The 21,670-nt window shown below is 36.0% G+C and overlaps 1 protein-coding gene across 1 annotated transcript in view; it reads right to left on the minus strand.

The window, feature by feature from the left end:
• Nucleotides 1-770: 770 nt before the first annotated feature.
• The window catches only part of LOC104537578 (cadherin-12-like), a gene marked incomplete at both ends in the record, with an annotated part of 31,442 nt that continues 10,542 nt past the window's right edge, over nt 771-21,670 (minus strand). The window contains 2 exons of the mRNA XM_010180508.1: nt 771-1,024; nt 9,094-9,281. Of these exons, the coding sequence (XP_010178810.1) occupies nt 771-1,024; nt 9,094-9,281 (442 nt within the window). The remainder of the gene's footprint in view (nt 1,025-9,093; nt 9,282-21,670) is intronic.

The following is a 21,670-nucleotide window of genomic DNA, read 5'->3' on the forward strand; positions in this document are numbered from 1 at the left end:
TAGGTTCAGCATGAATTGGTACTGGAAGTGTGTGTAATGACTGCTTACATCTTAGACTGTGTCTGCACAGGAGCTTCCTTATTGGTGCATGAGTTTGGTTCACTTTGTAGTTTCTAATGTGGCTGGAAATACATCAGCAAAATTAATATATTACCTTTGTATAACAGCTCCCCTCTCCCTTTTCTTTCAGGAAAATAAGGTGTACCAGTAAATAAGGTTTTGCTGGCAGGGGTTTACTTGTGCTGAAGTCTGCTGAACACAGCCATGTTGGTCAGCAATCACAGCCTCACAGCCTTAGCCAAAACAGATAAAGCATTCGTTCTTTGCCAGATGTAGAGTGAGTGATTCTTGTGAAAGGTGCAATGCTCAGTGTCACCCACTGCCAACAGAGAGATATCAACACAGAGACAGCATGTACAACCTCCTTTTTCACTACTGTACTTCAGAGCCGTTTATGAGGAAGCCCCAGACACCAGACAAAGAAATGTTTTTACTTCATTAGTCTGAGCACACTATCTCTGAAGTCATGTCAGTGCATAGTAACTTATATGATGTCTATGATAAGAAGCTGTCAGCATTTAATGTATTTTTGCAGATAACCCACCCAAACTAGCATCTCTTTTCAATATTTTTCAGAGCAGGAGTTATCTGTTACAGTGACAGACTTGGAACATTTTATATCTTCTTACTACGCTCTTTGCCACTGAGCATCACTGTCAGCAATACTTTGGGTTACCTGAGAGTTATTGAAGGGTGAAAAGCTTTCTTACCTAACTGAGCTGCTGCCAGCATCGAGGTCTTGTGCTGTCACTGCACCTATAATGGTCCCCACAGGTGTATCCTCATAAACCTCCATTGTGTACATAGGCTTGCTGAAAATCGGAGGTTCATCCATGTCCAACACATTTATCTTCACAGTAGCAGTATCTTTGAATGGACCCACTGAGTGAAATCGATGGTCAAGATGGAGATTGGAGGCCTCAACTTTAAAGGTGTATGCCTTTTTTGTTTCAAAGTCTAATGGCTGTAGAAAAAAACAAAAGCAAAACATCAGATCTGACTAAAAATTAAACAGTGCAATATCATTTTGGTACAGTTAATCTGACATAACTTAAGATGCCTTCAGTGTAAACTTCAGCTCTTAAGCTAATCATCTAATGTTGTTTTGCAGTTCATCTCATGCTAAGGTGGTTTCTGAAGTAGGCTAGATGAATCATACTGAGGAAATTACTGTTTCTCCACATCAAAAAAATCAGGATGAACGACATGGTTGTAAACAGTTACACTGTAGATGTCTGAAGTTAAACAAGTGAGTTTCATCTCTTGAAAATGAGCTGTATGCAGGTTAGACAGATTTGCATTCACAACTCCCAGGCACAGGCAATCAGATGTCTCTAGCTGATCCAGTTCCCTAAATAGAAGATTTCTATTTCTTTCAGCAAGGAAAGTTTTCAGAAGACCATGACAGTGATTGAAATAAGCCCAAGTGAAAACTCTGATATATACCAATAGGTCAAACCAATTTTCAGCCCTGGCTTGGAATGTGAATTCAAACTTAATCTGAACCAAGATTTTCCTGTAAAATGTCTGTCTTAGCAGTGAACTGGTATTCACACTGCATATTTGAACGACACGTATGTGGAAAAATGCAGACTTTGACTCTGCCTTATGATCCTAGGTGTAATCCATAAGGTCTTGAAGGCAGCATAGCAGCTTTTATGTGTCTGTCTGGGTTTTTGATGGAAACGCGTCCTGCAATCAGATTGATTTGGTGTGGGTTTCTGTCAATGTACATCAATTTAGTGCCCTTGGTTTTAGAAAAGTAATAATCTCAGAAATCTTCCTGCAGTCATATTTAGTTGAAAACATAAAGAAGCTTTATTTTCAGTTAAAGGGTTTAGCTGCTTTGGGTTTCATATTGTTTTTAATGTAACTGGCAACGTCTTTTCCTGATGTCTGGGTAACACTGGCACCTAGTGGCTTCGGCCTATAATTGTCAAGTTGGAAATTTTCTAACGGGAAAGGATATGCTTTCTGGAAAAGAGCAGGATCACAAATGTATGAACAAGAATATTTCAATGTCTGTAATTATCTTTTTTCCCCTAGCCACCATTACAGCAGTGTTTCCAGTCATTTGTCACAGCTAGGGTAGATTTAAATTCTGCCATTTTCTGTCCTTATCACAACAGGACATAATTGGTCAGATGACTGGCTGGTGTAAATTGAAGTAGTTCCATTAAAATTAATCAAGTTACCTTGACTTACATTAGTTGAACATCTAGCATAATGACTTTAAATCCTTATGAAAGACTTGATAATTTTAATAGACTGGATACTGAGTCTTTTCTGAGCTAGGGATTTAAAATTAGCCATCCAAGTCTATATGCCATAGAAATAATCAGGCTTGAAAGTCAAGTATTACTAACTAATCCATTGCCATATGCAACCATCCTCCTACGGACAAAATTCTCAGTAAAAGCCAGCATGAGTTGCACTTCATGACTGGACTGACAGAAAGAAGAATAAACTAAGTCTAACAAAAACCAGACAAAATTAAGTGTAGAAGATCTTGTGCATCACTGGTGAAACCCTAAGGTGTTGCATTCCCTGAAAGTTCCCATTCTGCTTCATTATCCAAACTGTTGTCACACTGTCTTTTCAGTTTCTATATTACTCATGTTCACTGTTATTCATTGCCAAATCCCCTCCCCAGACAGACAAAAAACCCCCACAAACCCTTCTTCGGATGATTATATAAATTGTTAACATGTTTTCAGAAAACATATTAAGGGGAGAAACCTGGAGTGTAAAGAACCAGTCTGGAGTGGAAAAAGTCTAAATATGAGGACTAAGCTAGAGATAAATGATTAAGACCAAGGAAACAAGAAATCTGAGCTCTCACTTAAGTAGTAATTCTAACTGACATCTTGTGTGCATCTTTTAAACACACAAAATTGCACTGAAACAGTTCAGAATGGCTCCTGTGATGCATGAGTCTATTTGCAGATAGATGTGCCAATGGAAAGAGCGAATATCCATGTGGTCCTTGCAGGCTGTCTTTCACTGAGTTACTCTTCAAGGCAGCAGTATCAGACCAGGGTCCTTTGCCAGTGCCCAGTCACAACTTCTATGATGCAAGGGAGCATATTTCTTGTTTGGGAATGGACAGAAAGGAGGAAGATTTGAAGCAATAACATGTATTGATGTGTTCAGGTTGCCATATTTTATTGCACAGCTACCTAGAAGTTGGACAAAGTAGCTTCATTACTTCTCTATCCCCAACATTATGGGACAACACTATAGTATATTTTTGAACAGACAGTTCGACCCCAAGAAATGAAAATGCTTTTCCATTGTAACCTCAGAGTGCCCCATTGTCTCTGTCTTTCTATGGGTCTGATGATAAACACAGTTAGAGGTCAAACAATATACAGCCAATGCAAAGCACAGATGGTATTCAAAATATGAAGAAACAGGCTGAAAGTGCTGAGTCAACATCAGAGAAAGACACCATTGACAGACTACCATAAAATAGGAGAATGTAGCCTTTTAATATAAGTGAGGATGCACTGCAGATGAAACATCTGTGGAAAGAGGAAATGTTGCAACTGGCAAACCTAGCATTTAATTTCAAAAAGAAAAAGATTCTGTACAACAGATATCATGCAGCAAAAGTGTATGGGTTTAATCTACTGTGTTTATGGGAAGTCCATGCTACAATCTCCTGATAAGTTCTGGTCTTCCCAGTTTTGAACAGTTGAATCATACTATTGACAGTATCAAATTTTGGCATTTGTCTGATATGTCCGGAGTCTGTCTGAAAACAGAAGAATTGAATGTCTGCTTAGCTCTCAGCCAAAACCTTTTGGATTTTTAGTTTTAAAGAATTTAAGATAGCATTTCTTTGTACTTATTTTTTTAGTATATACCATTAAAATCTGTCAAGGAAATGAGTGGTTCAGACAATATTTTAACTGCCTTTTTTTTCCTTTTAAACACATCTTGCTGTTACATAATAAATGTCTAACAGTGCTCAGTTCTATTTTCAGTTAGAATCTGTAATGCTGTGTACAAACATAGCAGAATTGTAATTTTATTAATTTCAATTTTATTCAGAAAATTAATTTTGAAGAAGGCTTTTATTTTACAAAAGTTATGCGTTTTTCCAGAGTAAACAGTGTTTTTACTAGTATTAACTATGAATTATTCAACAATTAAAGGAGTATTTCTAATTGATATTTGAAGTACCAGTGAAAAAATAGATGTATTTGTCCACCCTACCAGTTCATATCTGCCTTTTTCTATGTTGTGGTTACAAACTGCTCTGTATAGCTGCATAGTAAAGCAGTATCAGCATATACACAACTGTGTGCAGCAAAGGCACTCTACAAACCCCAAAATCAAATAACACATACTGACAAATCACTTTATCTTGCGACTCTGAAAGTACCATGAACACACTTATTTAGAATGACTAGGAAAGCACATAAACAGCTATGTGTTAGAAACAAATATATTTTTAAATATTAACGTTCCCCATATTCAAGGTAGAAGTTAAGAAATGCTACTATGTAGGCATATCGGTATCTAAATGTATATGCAAGATAGATGGATAGATGGAGAGAGAGAAGGAATTACAGAACCCAATGAGAAAAAATAGGCTGAAAGATAGAATGAATTCTAATGAGAAGCATGACAAGAGCGGGAAAATAATTACCCTGTCACTTTACTCTGCTTCACAAAGAGGAAGGACCAGAAAAATCCAGAAAATTCTGCTTTATATCCACACACAACAGATGCAACAATACTGCTTGTGATATAGGATTTAATGATCCATAGCTACAATGACAGAAAAGCTGTATTTTGGGATGAGACTGTAAGCCCCGGGACATATGATTTGTTAAGGACAGTGGCACTGGGTTGAGAGGAAGCGCATATTAACTTAGGCTTGTCTTCATACTAGCCCTGTGCAATTGTATAACTACTCTGTGTCATGTGTGTCCATCTCAAAGCCTGCAACAATTTTCCCTTGAAGATGGGTTGACCGTCTGTATGTTTTGCAAAACACTGTAATCAGACTATTTGCTATGCATTGACTATTACATTTCTGTAATTGCACTTCTTCACTGGATTTTAAATAGCATGAGGATAAGACGCAGATGTTTCCTGAGCTTCCATTGACTGACATGGGGAAGTTCACACAATATAATGCAGCAGTGTAGGATCATACCAGGTGAAGCCTAGAAACATTTTTTTTTATTATTTTCCTGGGATTTAATGACACTCTGCACAAATCAGTAAAGTAAGATCTGAGCCAGACTCAGTGCTTGAACCCTGCTCTATTTCTGGATTAGCTCATGCTGAGCCAATTAAGAGGCTTCTGCACACAATAGGTTTATCCTATAAATGCATCTTTTGTTTAATAAATTTAGTGCCAACTGTTTAGTGAAGCTTGAGTCCTTCTGTTTTCCTTTTCTGTAAGGTGTGGTCATGACATATTTCTTATCAATTTCTTTAAAATCAGGGTGTTGCCTGGGAATGACACATTTTCTCTCCAGACCTGGGAGGACTATCCTGTATGCCACCTGAGGCCACTACACTCTGATACAAATGAGATGGTCCCTTCAGTCACCCTGCTTCTGGTACCTTACACTCACTGTAGTTTGCTGAAGCATTCAGGTAGAATGACAGATACTATATAAATATAAAACCAAATAAACACTTTATTTAATAGCACCAGACAAAAGGAGAAAGTGGTCATTCTATTCCTAATATAGTAATATTTTTTACTCCTATAGGCAACTGTATGAAGCTCTACCCTAAAGCCAGATATTTTCCCCTCTTTTTACTGATATTTTCCCCTTTTTAGAGAGAGAGAGAAAGCTGTTACAGTACTAACCACACAGTGGTGCTAGACAGCATTTGGATCATTTTTTTAGCAGGATATAAGAAAAGCTATTCCATTTCTAATATATGTAAATAGCACAAGACTAGTAGTAATCAAGCTTTTAGTGGATAATAGCATGAAAATAAATTAGCAACTGAAACAGATGATCCAAGATGTGTACCTTGTCCAGCTGTAGCTCTCTGTGTCTCTTTAGTGTCTGAGAAGCAGAGAATGGCCTTTTCTCTCCACCAATGCACTTAGTGTGCTGACAATAACAGTTTGGCTTGTACAATTTGTTATGGCCAAATGTTATTTACCACTAAAAATAAACATAGTCCAGGAAGGCTTCAAAATCAATTTTGATATAGAAATGTCTCCATGGTGTTTTGCATAACAGAAGAAGAAATAACCATCTATGCAGTGACTGTCAGTTTCTGCCTGCAAGGATTTTTTCAGGAAAAATAAAATAAAAAAATATAAATTGTTCTGAAATGGCACAGCACTGAATTACTGCAGCAGTTACAGCATCAGAAATTGCTATGATACAGAAAGAAAGTGCAGACCGATTTTTAAAGCACATCCCACTTTTTATTAGTGGATTTGTTTATAATTCCTAATTAAAGGTGTTGGTCCTGTTCATTCACCAGCATTGATTTAAAGAAGGACTTATATACATTAAATATTTGTGTAATCCCACAAGGTCAAATCAGTATTTTGAACACCATGCAATGTGAAATTGCATTTGTGTAGAAAAATGGTGATGTTGCAGGCTTGTACAGTACAGGTATGTGTTTTAATAGGTGTCTACAGAATTGTGAATGTCCAGCACCTCTGCAAATCTGAAAATTGCAACTCATGAAATCACATTCATATTACAAGCGTAGAGGATATGAAAAGTCAACTGAGTTAACAATATCTTTATGAATTTGGATTGCTCTTGTTGAACCTGGGATCTGACAGGGAACTTAAGTGGATGATGGATTCTGGATTATTCCAAAATGTCCTAAAATATTTGGATCATTTAAGACTTAGTGAATGGGACCTATTCCTTGAGAAAACTTTTGTTTCAAAGTGTCAAGTTGGTATAAAGGCATTCTGTGCTAGAGGACCGGCATGTTGCGTTTATCTTCTTTCCACACTCCTGCACAGAACAAAGCTGGCATTCCCTGACCTTCACAGCCTGTCACTGTTCCCAGGCTCACTGTGATGAAGAAGATTAAGAAGGGATTAAGATTATATATTTCCCCTCCTGTTCAGTGACAGAGGTCTATCACTTACATTAGGCAACATCAACCAATGTTCTGCTGTTGTAAAAATGCCCTAAAATTTCAGATATGCTATATCTTGTTATGGAAAAGACTAAATAAATGCAGCAAAATACAATGACAAACTCTAAAATATCTGGATAGAGAATTAGTTATATAATTTATTATTTTTTTAATTAGTAGTTCAATTAGATATTATATAATTCCCCATATAGCAGTCTCAAAAGTGGCCAGGCATTTCGCCTGTGCTAATTCTAAGACAAACGTATCAGACAAATTCATATGTGGATGCTCATCAGCAGTAACATATATTACAAGCATGCTGTTTCAATCTGCATTGTCAATTTGAATGTTTTGCCTATACAGTCTATTTTTTATATATATATATATATATACACTTAACCATAAGTATGGAAAAATTCCATTGCTGTGTATAAAAAACAAGCAACACAGCTGAGGCTTAGGACTAATTTAGGGAGAACTGAATCCTATCAAAAACCTATTCTTGATGCTCAAACATTCATTTTTCAATGGTTCCCACTCATTGCCATTTCTGACTCGTAGTGCACACAGAGGAGCATGCAGCTACTCAGCCTGGCAGTTCCAGATGGAGCTACTTTGAGCCTTCTGCATAGAGGGGAAAAAGGTGAACAGAATGATTTTAAAAAAATGAAACAAAGTTTACAAATTCACATAAGGAGGAAGCAACACATTTAAATTTTTAGTCGGAAAACAAGGGGATGTGTGAAGAGAGGAGTTTATGTCTCATTGACAAGTAACTTAACATGAGTACTGTAGCTTCCATTTCACGTCTCTAAATAAAGAAAAAGAATAAGTGACTTGTCATCATCTGGCCCTTTAATGCACCCATGGATAATTTACTGTTTCCCAGGTCAAGAGGCTGAAGCCAGGAATGTTATTTTTAGAATGAGTATAATGCAAAGATAGATTCAGGGTCAGAACCAGGGGAAATTTAAGCATGTAAATTCTTAATTTTTATTGGAACTAAAACTTCTCTTTTCCTAAATAGACCAGACCCTTATGAAGCATTCAGCTCACAGGTGTGCTTGTTTTTAAAAAGTTACACCCACAGTCATGAGCTGTCTATAGCACATAACCAAGGTTTTCAGAATGAGGTGGTGCTTCAGATTTCTTTTTTGCTAAACAAGTTGATCACTGGTGTACATGTACATGCCTGGGGTCAGAAGACAACCATTTTTTAAAATGTCACTGTCCCTATTTTGAATCTCCTGCTGTGTGCTTTAATCACTACATTCCAACTAATGTCTGTGCTTTCCATTTTTGAAATGTATAGATTCAGTAATCTTGAACTTATTCTAGTACACTAAAGCAACATCAACAGCTGAGATGCAGTGTACCCCATTATATGAATAATAATATGAATGATAATGGTCTATTTGTGATATTATTAGGAGACTAGAAGTAGAACATGTCATTTTGCAACCATTTGGGACTCTTCTCCCCAAGTAAAAGCTCTGTTCACCACAGTATCACACAATAGTTTCATTATTAAAATAATACAAATAAAATTAGTATTGTCAAAATAAAAGGCTTACAAATAGAAATGAACTATATTTCCTCAAACATAAAATATAGCTTTTGCACTCCATGCTGTGAATTGGAGCATTTCTATATGGTTTTACATGGAAAACTTCCCATAAAAGACAAATTATACTTTCTAGACAGAGAGAATAATTATTTTTATGCCACTAAAACAGACTTAATTTGTGAAAAGACAAACCTGATTGTATTTGAAATGAAACACTAAGCTCCAATTTATTTTCAGACTAAGAAAACCACAGATTCTAATAAAGATAAAAATTACCGTGTGTTACTTAGCAGGTATAATTGCACATTTAATTCTCTTATCTAGTTTCTTACTTGAGACAAAGGTACATACACCCCATCAGTGCCACATACCTTTTTCAGTTTGATGACTCCTTCTTGGGTGTTCTCATCTGTTGTGATGTCAAACAAGTTTCCTCCATCTCCTGGAACTATGTTGTACTCAATTTCTGCATTTTTCCCAGAATCAGGGTCCACAGCTCTGATCCTTCCAATAGCAGAACCAACATGAGAGGACTCTGGTACTTTTAAGTGGAAGATACCTGTGACAAAGAGGTAAACAGTCATTCCTGAGAATTCTTGAAAATTAACATAGTATGTCTTATTAGAAATAGGAATCCTGTGCAAAATAAACAGACTTAAATAATCCAAATAAAATGACAAGGTCAAAACCCAAAAGGATTAGAAAAAGATATGCATGCTTGATCCAATGAACATATTTATTTCCCTAGTTTCTAGATTTTGTCACAGTCATAAGGACCTTAGCATCTGTATCTCTTGAGCTATCTATCTATATTTCTATCTTCAATTTTAACCATATGGTTGACTCTTTAGAATTAGAACTAAGCTCTACATGTAGACAGCACATCTATAAGCATTTTCCTTCTTCTATGTTTAACAGTTTTTAGTATCTGAATATTCATTTTGATTGAGAAAATATATGTATGCATTTCAAAGCAGTTGAAAGGAAAAAATCAATGGGAAAAGAACTTCCACCAATTTCGATAGTATTCAGCATTATAACTGCATGTGTAACTTGTGAGAGGGAAGATATAAAGTCTTGTTTATACATTAGCCACCAGAGGGTGATCTTACTAAAAGTTCAGCAGTAATCATAAATTTTTAGCTCTGTACAATTCTATTTTCAGTTTCTTTACTATTAATGGTAATAAAAGTTAAAAAAGTTGCCCTGAAAATTACACACTTTAAAACTAATCATTGCTGCTAATATGTGAGGGCAAAATGTTTTCCCATCTGGGAAACAGCTATGTTGAAGAATGCTAGACATAGTAGGTAAAATAGATAAAAGAAAAGGTCTAAAGTACTTCGAGTCAGCCTTGACTTTAACAACATCCCCAGCATCCCCCATATCACCTTGCCCTGCTTTATTACACTGCTACTGAAGTGTCTGCCTTTCCTGTTCATCTGCACCTCTCACTGGAGTTGTTATTTTGCACAGCTGGTAATGAACACGACCATGGCGAGGATTTCCAGCGAGCAGGTAGTGCTTGCCCTTCTTCACGCAGCAGTCTTGCTATCAAAACCACCAGCAGCTTTTGGAGCTGATTTCAGCATGGTCAGGATGTTTGATTCACTTCATCCTAGCTCTCAACAAAGCTCACTTTTGCTTGTCCCATCATTCTGTTTTCCTGGGTCATCCTTCAACAGCTTTCAGAGAGCAACCCCTTAGGCACAGGAAAATATCGGCAGCGGCCTTCCCTGTTTCTCTACATGTGAACATGTAGGAGGAAATTTACACCTGTTTTTCAATACTATTAGCAGGACATGCATCTGTGACTAGTGAGAGGCATATTAGGGGGATGTATCAGAGATTTCCACCTGGTAGTGATTCAGTCACGCTTCACAAAATAAGGCTGTGAGAAGTTGTATACCATGTAACAGCAGGATAGATGACTTTCACATCCAGCCACTGAATTAAACAGCAGATGCTGCTGCCTGTCATTATTGCCTTACAATGCATGCTGTGTCAGCTTTTTCAGCTTTGCAGTATTTCCAGGTGAGGAAATATATGACATTAACACTACTGGATTAGCAGCAAACCTCCTCTTCCGTGAGTTAATAGCCTGGGCTATGGTACCTCTATAATTGTCTATTTGATTGCCTCTGAAAAAATGCATTTTGTCTGCTTCCTATCTCTGTCCATCAGCACGCAAAGCATTTCTGAAGGCAAAACTTGCTTTGTTTGTTTCAGAAAATTCCTGTAAGCAAAGCACACTTGTGTTAGCATCCACATTTGGACATTACCATGTGTAGCTTTGTATTACTCATTTACTGAGCTACTAAAGGTTGTGGAATTACCACTTCACTATTTTTTTGAGGGAACATAGTAAAGGACCCTTTCTTTCTTCTTTTCCCAAAGGAAGTTACTAAAGGAAACTTTACATTTTCTTCTTGTTTTAACAGCTGGAAAGAAGCACTGTGATGTAAAATATTAGCAAAGCAAGAGTAGCCTGAGCTATTTCTTAGTTGTACTCCAATGACTCTGAGTAAAGAATAAAATTTTAACATGGTATGCAGGAAACAATCACAAGTTTTCCTGTATATCTAGTGTCACTTACAAATACATGTATAATTGTGTCTCTGCTATGCAAGTTATTGAGAAGAAGTGGAAGAAAATGGATCCAAAGGGGCTCTGCCTACACTTGAATCTTCGGCTTCCTCAACATAGTTCTAGCCCTGATGCCCAGGTCTTTTACAGACACTTACACTCGTTGACAGAAATCATTGCTGCAGCATTCGCTCTTTACAGCCACAATTTTCGTGAGCGTAAAATGTAAGAGCATACGATAATGGATTTTTTCCTTCTTTGCCTAGTTGATCTATTCATAGTGAACTGAAGAGCACTCAGTTTCATTAAAACAAACACTTCTCTATAAAATATTGTACCTGGCTGTAAAGCGTATGGGACTCAGATGAAGTCAAAGAAACAGTACATTACTCATTTCAGATTGTTTAGGCTTTTATCAGTTATTTTCAATGACTTGGCATTTCATCACTTCCAGAAATTCAACAGCAATAAAGATGGGGTCATTCAGATCAATTTGAAACTCTGAAGTAATCTTCAACTCTGCCAGAGTCAGATCTCTGAAGATGTAGTATGTAATTACACTGTCATCATCCTCCTTTAATAGTAACTTCACAGCATATGGAAGCTGTTAATGGTGCTACTGTGACAACATACTTTCAGAATAAAATAAATGAAAATAAATAATGTATATTGTTGTCAGATCAGCAAAAAACTTCAACAGAATATAATTTATAGGATGGAAACCTTTTTCTCCCCCTAGAAAACAGTCTTTGTACAGAGAACATTTGAAATTATCAATACATGCTGCACATGTAATGTAAAAGAAAGAGAGTTTTGTGGATTTTTTTTCTGGTCCTAGAAGACATTACTTCTTCCTCCTGACTTGCTGTGACAGTTTGTATTATTCACTTTTTATTGTCCATTTTGCCTGTATACACTACTACCTTCATACCATAGAGGTATATTGAAACAGGCCTGAGTAATAGCCTTTTAATCCCAAAGGTCCTGGATACCTTGTTCTCTGCAGCTTCTAGAAATGACAGAACAAGCAGCTCAGACAAACTTAGGCAGCAGCTGGCTAGGCTGCTCAAACAGTTCTGTCAAATTTTGTAGACTGTCTCATGTGGCTACTCTGCCTACAAAGGGCTTTTCTTCCCTGCATGAATCTCTTTTAAATATTTTTTCTATTTGCTGCTGGCTTTTTTAAAGAACGAGTGTTATGGCATGTACCAAAGGAGCAAACCCTTATTTCCCTCAGACCGCACTACAAAACTGGATTCTGGAACTAGTTACTCTTCTGCTGATTTCAGTCATGTATATTGCATGCATGTCAGAATATGTACACATAAAAGAAAGCTAGTAGCAATGTATACTGCCTGTCTGGATTTTTTGCTCTGTCGTAAATGTAATTTTAAGAAAAAAAAAAGTAAATGTTTTTTCTATGGCCAAAAGTCATGTGCCAGTTGACATGCTTAACTTGCACTTAAATGATACTTAAAATTCATTCCTGAATCCAAAACTGGAGAAATTCCAGTGATTACGTAGCTTAATGTAATAATTCAGATAGTCTCTTATAAAGCCTGTGTAGTCTCCTGTCTATGTGACTCAAGGTATGAAACTTCCTCAGAGTTTCAGGTTGAGCAGCTTCAATAAGGAAAATAAAAATAAATGAGTGATGATGCTGTTGAAGCTTTCAGGCTGAAATGACTGATAGGTCTGATTACTTGTCCCCAGAAGCATTCAGGAAACCAAGGTGGAGATGAGCTAACAACTAATATACGCTGCCTCTGAGTTTCTAAACCAAAGATGGCTCCAAAGCGCATAGCAAGAAGAAATCAGAACTGAGTAAATGACAGGTAATCAGTCATATTGACTGAAATTCAGCACACATTTACACTTCTTTTGACATTATTAGATTAGTTTTAGTTTTTAAATCTCGAAAGCTGTTCTGGGGTTTGATTTTTACTTACAAAGAGATTTTTTTGTTCTGCTTCTCCACAGCTGCAGTTTATGGCTACACCATCAGTTACCAAAAAGGCTTTCAATTTTGATGAGAATAAGAAATAAAAAGCACCATTACATCTCACCAACAGAACAACCACTAAGAAGTAACCTAGGTTAGTATCAAAGGACTTAAGCTAAATGCATAATGGCCTTCAACCAAACAGCAGTAAATGCTATTAGAGCTTTTTTCTAATCTGTCACCACACATGCACTGTGAAAGATTATCCTCTCCTGCTTTTTGTCTATATTTTTTTCATCTGTTTTTGACGGCTGCCAAAGTATTGCATTGAAGTTAATCATGGCAGCATAAATCTTATAGACAACAACATTGAAATAAAATTATTTCTTTCTCTCTGATCTAAATCTTTAATGTCTTCTTAGGAAAACCAATAATCATTTTATGTACAGTGTAATATCATTGTTCACTTAAATTGCCATAGCATTTCAGTTTTTATCCTGGCCAGGTTACAATGGCACTGATTTCTGTCTGTTTAGGAAGAATCCAAAGACAGTTCATATTTACTTGCTGGTGTTTTAACAGTAGTGTAATAGGCAAAAGAAAGGATACTGTAAATAGAAGCAGATACTCAGTATACTAAACTTATTAGATCAGCTACAGCTAATCAGCCTAATAATTAGTGGCATCTGAGGTACACGCTCCTAAAACTGGGAAGATGTGATTTCACACAGCAGCAAAATATATTCGTGCCTCTCCTAGCTGTAGCTCTGTGCCCTGTAGGGGGCTAGGACCTAGTGTAGGCAAGAGAAAAGTCTCCACTCGCTCTGATGCAGGTCATGCATCACCTGGCACAGACTGGTAAAACTTCAGCTACAGCAAGGCTTCTTTCATCCTCAAACCCTCATGCTATTATTACTGTATAAAACCCCCACCATTTTCAGTTCCTTTTCACAGGTCTTGGTATACGGAAAACTGGTAGCTAAAAGGTCATCTGTGCAAGGTCTGACTTTGTCAATGCATTCATGTGTTAGACAACATGCTTCCTGGATCTGTGAGACCTTATTAGTTGTAGATGATCACCTTCATCAATCATCATGACCAATAAAGAACTGTTCTGCTAATATCCAGTCTACTGATTAAGAAATTATTACCAAAAAAGAAAAGTCAGTAAAAAAAAGCCCAAAATACAATGACAAAAATAGGCTTTGGAGGCTATAGTCTAAAAGCTTGAAAGAAATATTTTCATGTAAGTTATGTAGTGATTATAAAGAATTATCAAGGTGTAACCCGCCTTATGGATAGCAAAAATAATAGTTTTCAGGAGAAAATGTCTTTCCTTTTTCAGAATCTCAGGCGGCATGTAATTGTCATTTATCAGGTAGGTGTATTGGTAATTACACCATAACCATGAAATAAATCAATATACTTATTCTCGCTATAAAATTTAAATTGCACGATATATGTGAAACATTGACATGATAAAAAGTATATTGCTGAGGACAGGACACAGAGTTTGTAATGCTCTGCTTAACGTCTCTGCTTCTTAAATAACTTGAGGGAGCTTTTTCTTATTTTCTTTATTACTCTGGCACAAAATATAATAACACAATTTCACTACGATTCATTCATTCTTAAGAATGTGGTCAAACCATTTACTTTAGGATCTAAGCCAAGTGCTCTATATCATCTGTATTGGAAGAATCATTTTTCTCTCCATCAGCTAAGGAAATTAGGTCCCTATCTTTAGTCCTCTGAGTCACACCAAAATTGCATGCCTAAAATCACCTAACCAGAACATGCTCAAGATCTGTATTTACTCATAAGATTCCCTGTGAAGCTTTGATTTTCACATGCTGATTGTGTACGTTTTATGCAAATGGTTTTCCCTAAACTATATATTACTTTTCTTCACATGTTGGCACAGTCTGAAGCAGAAAATTATTATTTTTAAAGATAAAAATGTGAAATGATCATCTACAAGTGCAAAATAGTTTACAGTTCTTTGTTTCAAGTTTTGGTTTACTGTATGCAGTTTTCTTTAAATACCTGCAATTTAATGTGAGATCTAGATCAAAAAATAATCATACAATAGGATGGCAATTGGCCTCACTTTTGTAGTCTCTTATACTTTACAGCAAGTATGATCAACTTATCAAAAAGGATGTCTATGTCTTCAAATTTAAGTGTTTAAAGGTGAGTTCTCTATATAAATACTGCTCCTTTAGCAATAAAATCTGTGAGTAGTGAGTGTTTAATTATAGATCCTTCTGAAAGCATTTGCAATCACATTTATAATATTAACAACTTTGCTGTGGAAGCCACTTAGAAAAAAAATAATTGTCATGAATTCAAGAGAAAACTTGAGAGCTGCTCTACAATATTTCTGTTATTTTCTTTTTATTTTTAATAGCTTTCTTTATAAAAAAATCTTCTAAACCTGTATTTTGGACTCAGAGAAGACCATCTCAATACTGCTTGATATCTGCAGCTCCTATTGCTGTCTATAGGAACCTCTGGATTTTTGCAAGCACTTTTGGGGCATCTAATTTAATGCTTTTACAAAGAGTGGAGCACTCCTTAAAATCTGCCTACTGTGGTTGTTAGGAATTTCTTAAAATCATGAGCTTAAACTACTGTGATTATAATTAGATAAATACATATGGTCTGTTTCACTTCATGTTGCACTGTAGCCTCTACATTTTCAGAAAACAAACCCACCACGTCAGAAGCCGAAAGGCTGTGTTGATTTCTCACTTGGATGGAAGGCCTTGGGGAAAAAGACAGATGCTGCCAGAAATTATAGTGACACAGCAAGTGACTCTGTAGTCTGAGTGTCACTTTGCAACCAATTCTCAAGGCATTGCAAGGCAGCCCCATGCTGTTAAATCTGCAGCCCTAGCTACCCTTCAGTATCAGAGAGTAAGTGGAGATGCAGAGTGCTTTTAAGCCATCTCAAGGTTACCGTGGATAATTTCATGCATTCTATCTAAATACTCTCCATGTTTTGAATGAGTAATTTCCTCACTGCTCCCCATAGAAAACACACTGGGGTGGAACGAATGTCAAGATTCCGGCCAAAGGTTGCTGAGTTTCTATGAACCATATTTGTTTACACCTACAGTACAGAAGGTAGCAGATGTAAAATACAATTATTAATAATAATAATCTACTGTGATGATAATGATGTGTTTAAAAATAATTGACTTATAAATCTTGCTGTTAATGATCAATTACCACTTGAGAATAGTGGAAAAATGAATTGGATAAGTGAAGACTAACAATAGAATTTTATGACCAATAGATAATATTTAACTTCTAACCACTATTGTGCTCATTTGTATTTCTTGGACTATTGCTTTCTGTGCAATGAGAGCATTGCATTTTACCTAGTGACAAATTACCTATATTTTTCATTGGCTATGGAATAGTACCAAGAAATAGCTATATTTGTTTTAATGTTCTGCTTTGCAGCTGAGGGGACAGCGTCTCTCAGTTTAGAGCTTTAGAGAGGTTTTTGTTTCATTCAATCAGTACTCCAAACAGTTCTTTAAGAACAGACTTCGCTAGTTATGCATTCTTAAGAAAGTTAAAAAACAATATTAGTGTAGCAGACATAAAATTTATTAAACATTTAGTGTTTTGAGAATTAATGGTAACTGAATATTTCTCCCTTCAGTTTATATCTCAGTTTTATTTTTTTAATATATTATGCTTTAGTTGAGGTTTGTGTCATTGTTCAACCTGAATTGAATGTTTCACTCTTCAAGATGCTTTATGATTGAGATCATGTAACAGTGACAGCTACTAAAAAAAAAGAAGTTGCTAGAGAGCTTTTTGTAAGACTACATCCACTTTTTGAGGCAAATCAGCTCTTACTGATAGTGCTTGAAGAATTCTGATGTGGAAGGGAATAAGAAAAAAGTAGGAGAAAATTGGCATAAGTGTAAATAGAAATCTGTATAGATATTGAATTTTACGTTTATTTCTTTATGTTGCACACATCCCAGTAGTAACAGAAGCCTTCTTAGCTGTCAGGTGCTGTAACAAAAGAAATTTCATGTACCAGCTGTACTTTGCGGCACAGAAGCTAGTCAGTATAGAATGGCCTATTTCCATGTTATTAAATTCTTATACCCACACCAAGATAGGTCAGCTTCATGAAAAGTGACTGCAGAGACTAGTTCCTGATCTGTACTAATTTCCCCAAAAGGCCTGAATTTTTCTGAGAAACTTTTCTTGGTGTTGGACAAAACTGTTCCCAGTGACTGAGCTAAGGCTGACCGTACAGATGATTTAAATGCCTAGGAATTTACCCCAACACTCTCAAGTCCTTCTTTAAGTCTTCAAAGCAGAATAAAATGAGCCATTTTATACCTTCTTTTAGTCAATGTAAAAATATTTATAGTCACACTGATTAAGTAATGGTGTAGGAAAAAAAAAAGTACAGAGGTTTTTTTATGACTAGCTGTTAAATGTGCAGCTAACTCAGGTGGGTCAAATAGCAGGCAAGGGTCACAGAGCTGACAGTGCAGTGGCCAAACCAAGCAAAAGAGGTGTAGAGAGCTCATCTGGGATGGTGAAGACTCATGTTATAGCAAAATATGGAGATACTCATAGCTGGAAGTGAACCAACAAAGGATAAATTATTTTAGCAATGTTATTATTGGGAAGAAAAAAAACACTTGAGGAGGAGAAGGAGGAGATGGCCACGCTGTAGTTATAAGATGAAAATGTGATCAAGGATACATTTATGTCTGTTTTAGAAGAATGAAGACAAGAGTGCATGTTGACTGTAAGGGTAGACAGAGCGAGGAGGAAAAAAAGCTAGAGTAGTGGGAGTTGGAGATGCAGGTAGTACAGAGGTGTGAGACAAAATGCAACTGTTGGTCTGCTAGGATTTATTCATGTACTGATTTGACTATTGTTTTGGTGATGTTAAAGCTGTAGTCGAGTGACTCACTGGTATTACATTCCAAGATTATAATGACCTCTGCATGGCTGCAGGTTTAATGATGTGCTTACAATTGCATGGGCCAGTTTCTGGAGTCTTTGCATTCCTGTCTTCCATCAGTCCTTGAAATGGTTGGTTAAAATATATGTTCCACTCAAAATACAGTTTTAGTTTTCCCAAAACTCACAGGTAAATGGAAATCTCACTTGCTTAGGATTTTCTGACATTTAAAGGTTTAACCTTGGTTTACAAAACGAAGGTGGTGCTTTTTTCCCTTAGGCCTTACGGCATAGTGGTTACAAAATTAACAAAGGTGGAGGATTCAACCTTCCCTGTCTTTCTGATTCAAAGCAAGCTCTGACTCAGTCTCACACCTAATCACTGCCTGCAGGCTAGTCTGCAATGAGTCTGTCCTCCTGTCCTGTCTAAGTATCTCCCATTTGGTGTAAAATAAGTAATTAGTTGCTGGAACTCAATTAGGGCATCTTGTTTGCCATGCAAATTCTTTAATCAATGAAAGATAGACTAAGTATCATTCTGAGAGCCCATGAAGATACAAGTGCTGTGTACAAAGCACATCAACTTTTACAGGAGTACCAAGAGAATGCCATACTTCCCAATCTAAATTACAATGGGCAAAATAACTTCCCAGAAAGTTGGACAGACTTGTTAAAATATTTAATTGGGCAGATTGGAGCTCTGAACCTTAATCCCAAGTAAGTTTTCTACCAAATTGTCCAAGTCAGGGCGGAATAAATCTTCCTCTTTTATTTTTCCATCGAAACCTCTGCTTTCATTATTTTAATTTCTTAGGTTAGTGAACAGAATAATTTCTTAATCACACAGTCCTTTTCTGTAAATGTCTAATTTATTACTGGCAAGGGTCTGTGTTGCAGTCTTCTGAAATTTTTAAAAGCAGGTACAATCATGTGAGGAACTTCTCTCTCATAGGCTGCTCATCCAAAGCAGTGGGTTAAAGAATTTTCTTTTTATGTTATGTGGGCCAAAAGACCTTTTACTTTCACTCTATATCTGAACGCAAATTTGAAATAAGAACTGAGCAAGGTTGGTTCAAAGCCACATGAATGGAATCAGCCACATTTTGTGCACTGAGAGAAAAAAATGTCCTGCTTTTAAAAAATAAAATATATGCTAAATTGTGGGTGTGCAATTTCTGTGATGTACAAAGCTTCCCAGAATATATAAATAAATAACTGTGATAAGAGTTTTCAATCCATAGAATGTGTATGTGTAAGTATGTATAGGCAGGTTATTCCAAGTTCAGCACTTGGTTGCCTTTTCTTTCAAAATACTTTTACATATTCTTGAAAGTAAACCTATTAAAATATGTTATGAGCCAATAAATAATCACTGAAAACAGATGCTAGATAAAGGTTAATAATATGCAAACTCTATTCCTAATACCATAATTGTGAAATAGATACTAGATCTATATAATAGATCATCCAGATAATAAATCATTCAAGTAGCATACAAAGTTTATATAACTAAGAGAAAGAAAGAAAAAAAAAGCTAGTTATGTTTTATAAAGGTCTTTTTTACTTGTGCTGAAATTCCTGAAATTGCATCAATTAAAGATATTATTTTCCAGTTTCTGAATTGTCCATTTTGTTGACTTTTCTACATAAGATTGTTGTTTTCTCTGCAATGTCCAGTGGAGAATTTAATACATCATGTGAAATGCATTGTACTGGTCACTCTTGAAATCCAAATCCAATTAGCTGCAAAGTTGTACAGTACGGACAGGCAGATGATGTGCAAGGTCCTAGAAATGATCTTTCAACACTGCCTTATTTAAGGTGTTGTTACCAGAGAGATTAATAGTCGCATTTCTCTTTCCAAGCATGTTAACATTTCTGGAAATTTGCCATGCTTTTTTATGCAAACTAACTTGATGGATCTCACTGGGATGCTTCTGGAAAAACCAGTAACAGGAAAAAACTGGCCCTTCTGATGTCTAGTCACTGCTCTTCAGCTGTCTGAACATTTTAAATGTGGTTGCCAAACAGCCCTGAGATAATGGTTTCTGGCCGTCAGAGAAATGCTTTTTTTAAAGCCAAGACATGCACAAGTAGATAAAATTCAAATATTGGATCCAAACCTTAATTCATTTTTCTTCTATTAAAACCAGTTTTCAATAATTCCCCTACAATATTGACTTCTCCTGTGAGCTGGAAATTATGTGATAAAACATAGCTTTAGCCAAATAGTTCTTTTAAATTAAAAAAGTAAATTGAGGGAGTGTCACATTAAAAATAAACCCAACTTATTGCTGACTTCACTTGAAAATGGTCTTTTATTTGCTGTTATCAGATGAAAACTGTATAAATTTTAAAAATCAATTGCATTTCTTCTGTATCAGTGCCTTATCCTCTAAAAGTATATTTATGTCATATTAAAATAAAAAGACATACTATTCCTTTGACTAAAATTATTTGCATGTGCTTTCATTGCTCAGCATATAAGGGTTTATTTCTCTAAACTGCTTTCACAGTCACTCTGTCATCAGTGAACAAAAGAAAGAGACAGAAAAACTGAAACACAATAACCTTACAAAATATGAATCAACCACTTCGCTTAATTGGTTTGATCCCATAAAGTATAATTTATACCAACTGATTATACAGTTACATTATTTCTTCTTGCACAGTTTTTGTCATTTAAATGTTGAAGCAAATATAACCCATCCATCCTTTCTTCAACCTTATGTTAAGAGCTGGAAAGAAGCCACAGCTGTCCTTGCAGCTAGCTCAGACTGGTCTAACACTTGATGTGTTAAGGGTTAGTCCATCCACTTCTAGGAAGGATGTGCTGAACTGTCTTTGTACTTAACCAACTGTCATGTACATGAGGAGCTGAGAGAGAAAGGCCATAAGTTCTCTTCTGGACTAGGATGCATTCCTATAGATAAACAGCTTTTATCCAGTCTTCTCTGATATAACACAATGTTGCATTATATCAGATTTTCATTTAATTGCTTGAACATCATTCCTATGATAGGAAAAATACTTTCCCTTTCACTCTTTGCTTTATATTTTCTGGTTTTGGCAAGAATCAAACTTTGGAATGAAACATTTATTTTAATATTTACAGAAAAGTTGTATCTTCAACAATGAAACATGCACAGTAATGCAGAAAGTCTGTGTACTAATGAAGAGTTGGTCACAACATATAAAACACTTGGAAATAAATTTCTACTAATAAAATCATTCAGATTCATTTTTTCTCTCATTATAAAGAAAATATCTGTTTTCTGAAGTGTCTCAGTTTTCTGAAATGTGGGACAACAGATACCTGCAGGTCAAATAACTCTGACATATATATATATAATGTTTAGAGGTTTCCCCTTTGTTATACTCCTCATTACTGTGAGACATGCAAGGTGGTAGTTCCCCACTGAATATGTTCAAAAGCACAAGTTCTAAATAAAAAATTCCATGTTCAGCAG

The sequence above is a fragment of the Mesitornis unicolor genome, unplaced genomic scaffold, assembly GCF_000695765.1.
Source record: "Mesitornis unicolor isolate BGI_N332 unplaced genomic scaffold, ASM69576v1 scaffold16483, whole genome shotgun sequence".
Taxonomy (NCBI): domain Eukaryota; kingdom Metazoa; phylum Chordata; class Aves; order Mesitornithiformes; family Mesitornithidae; genus Mesitornis; species Mesitornis unicolor.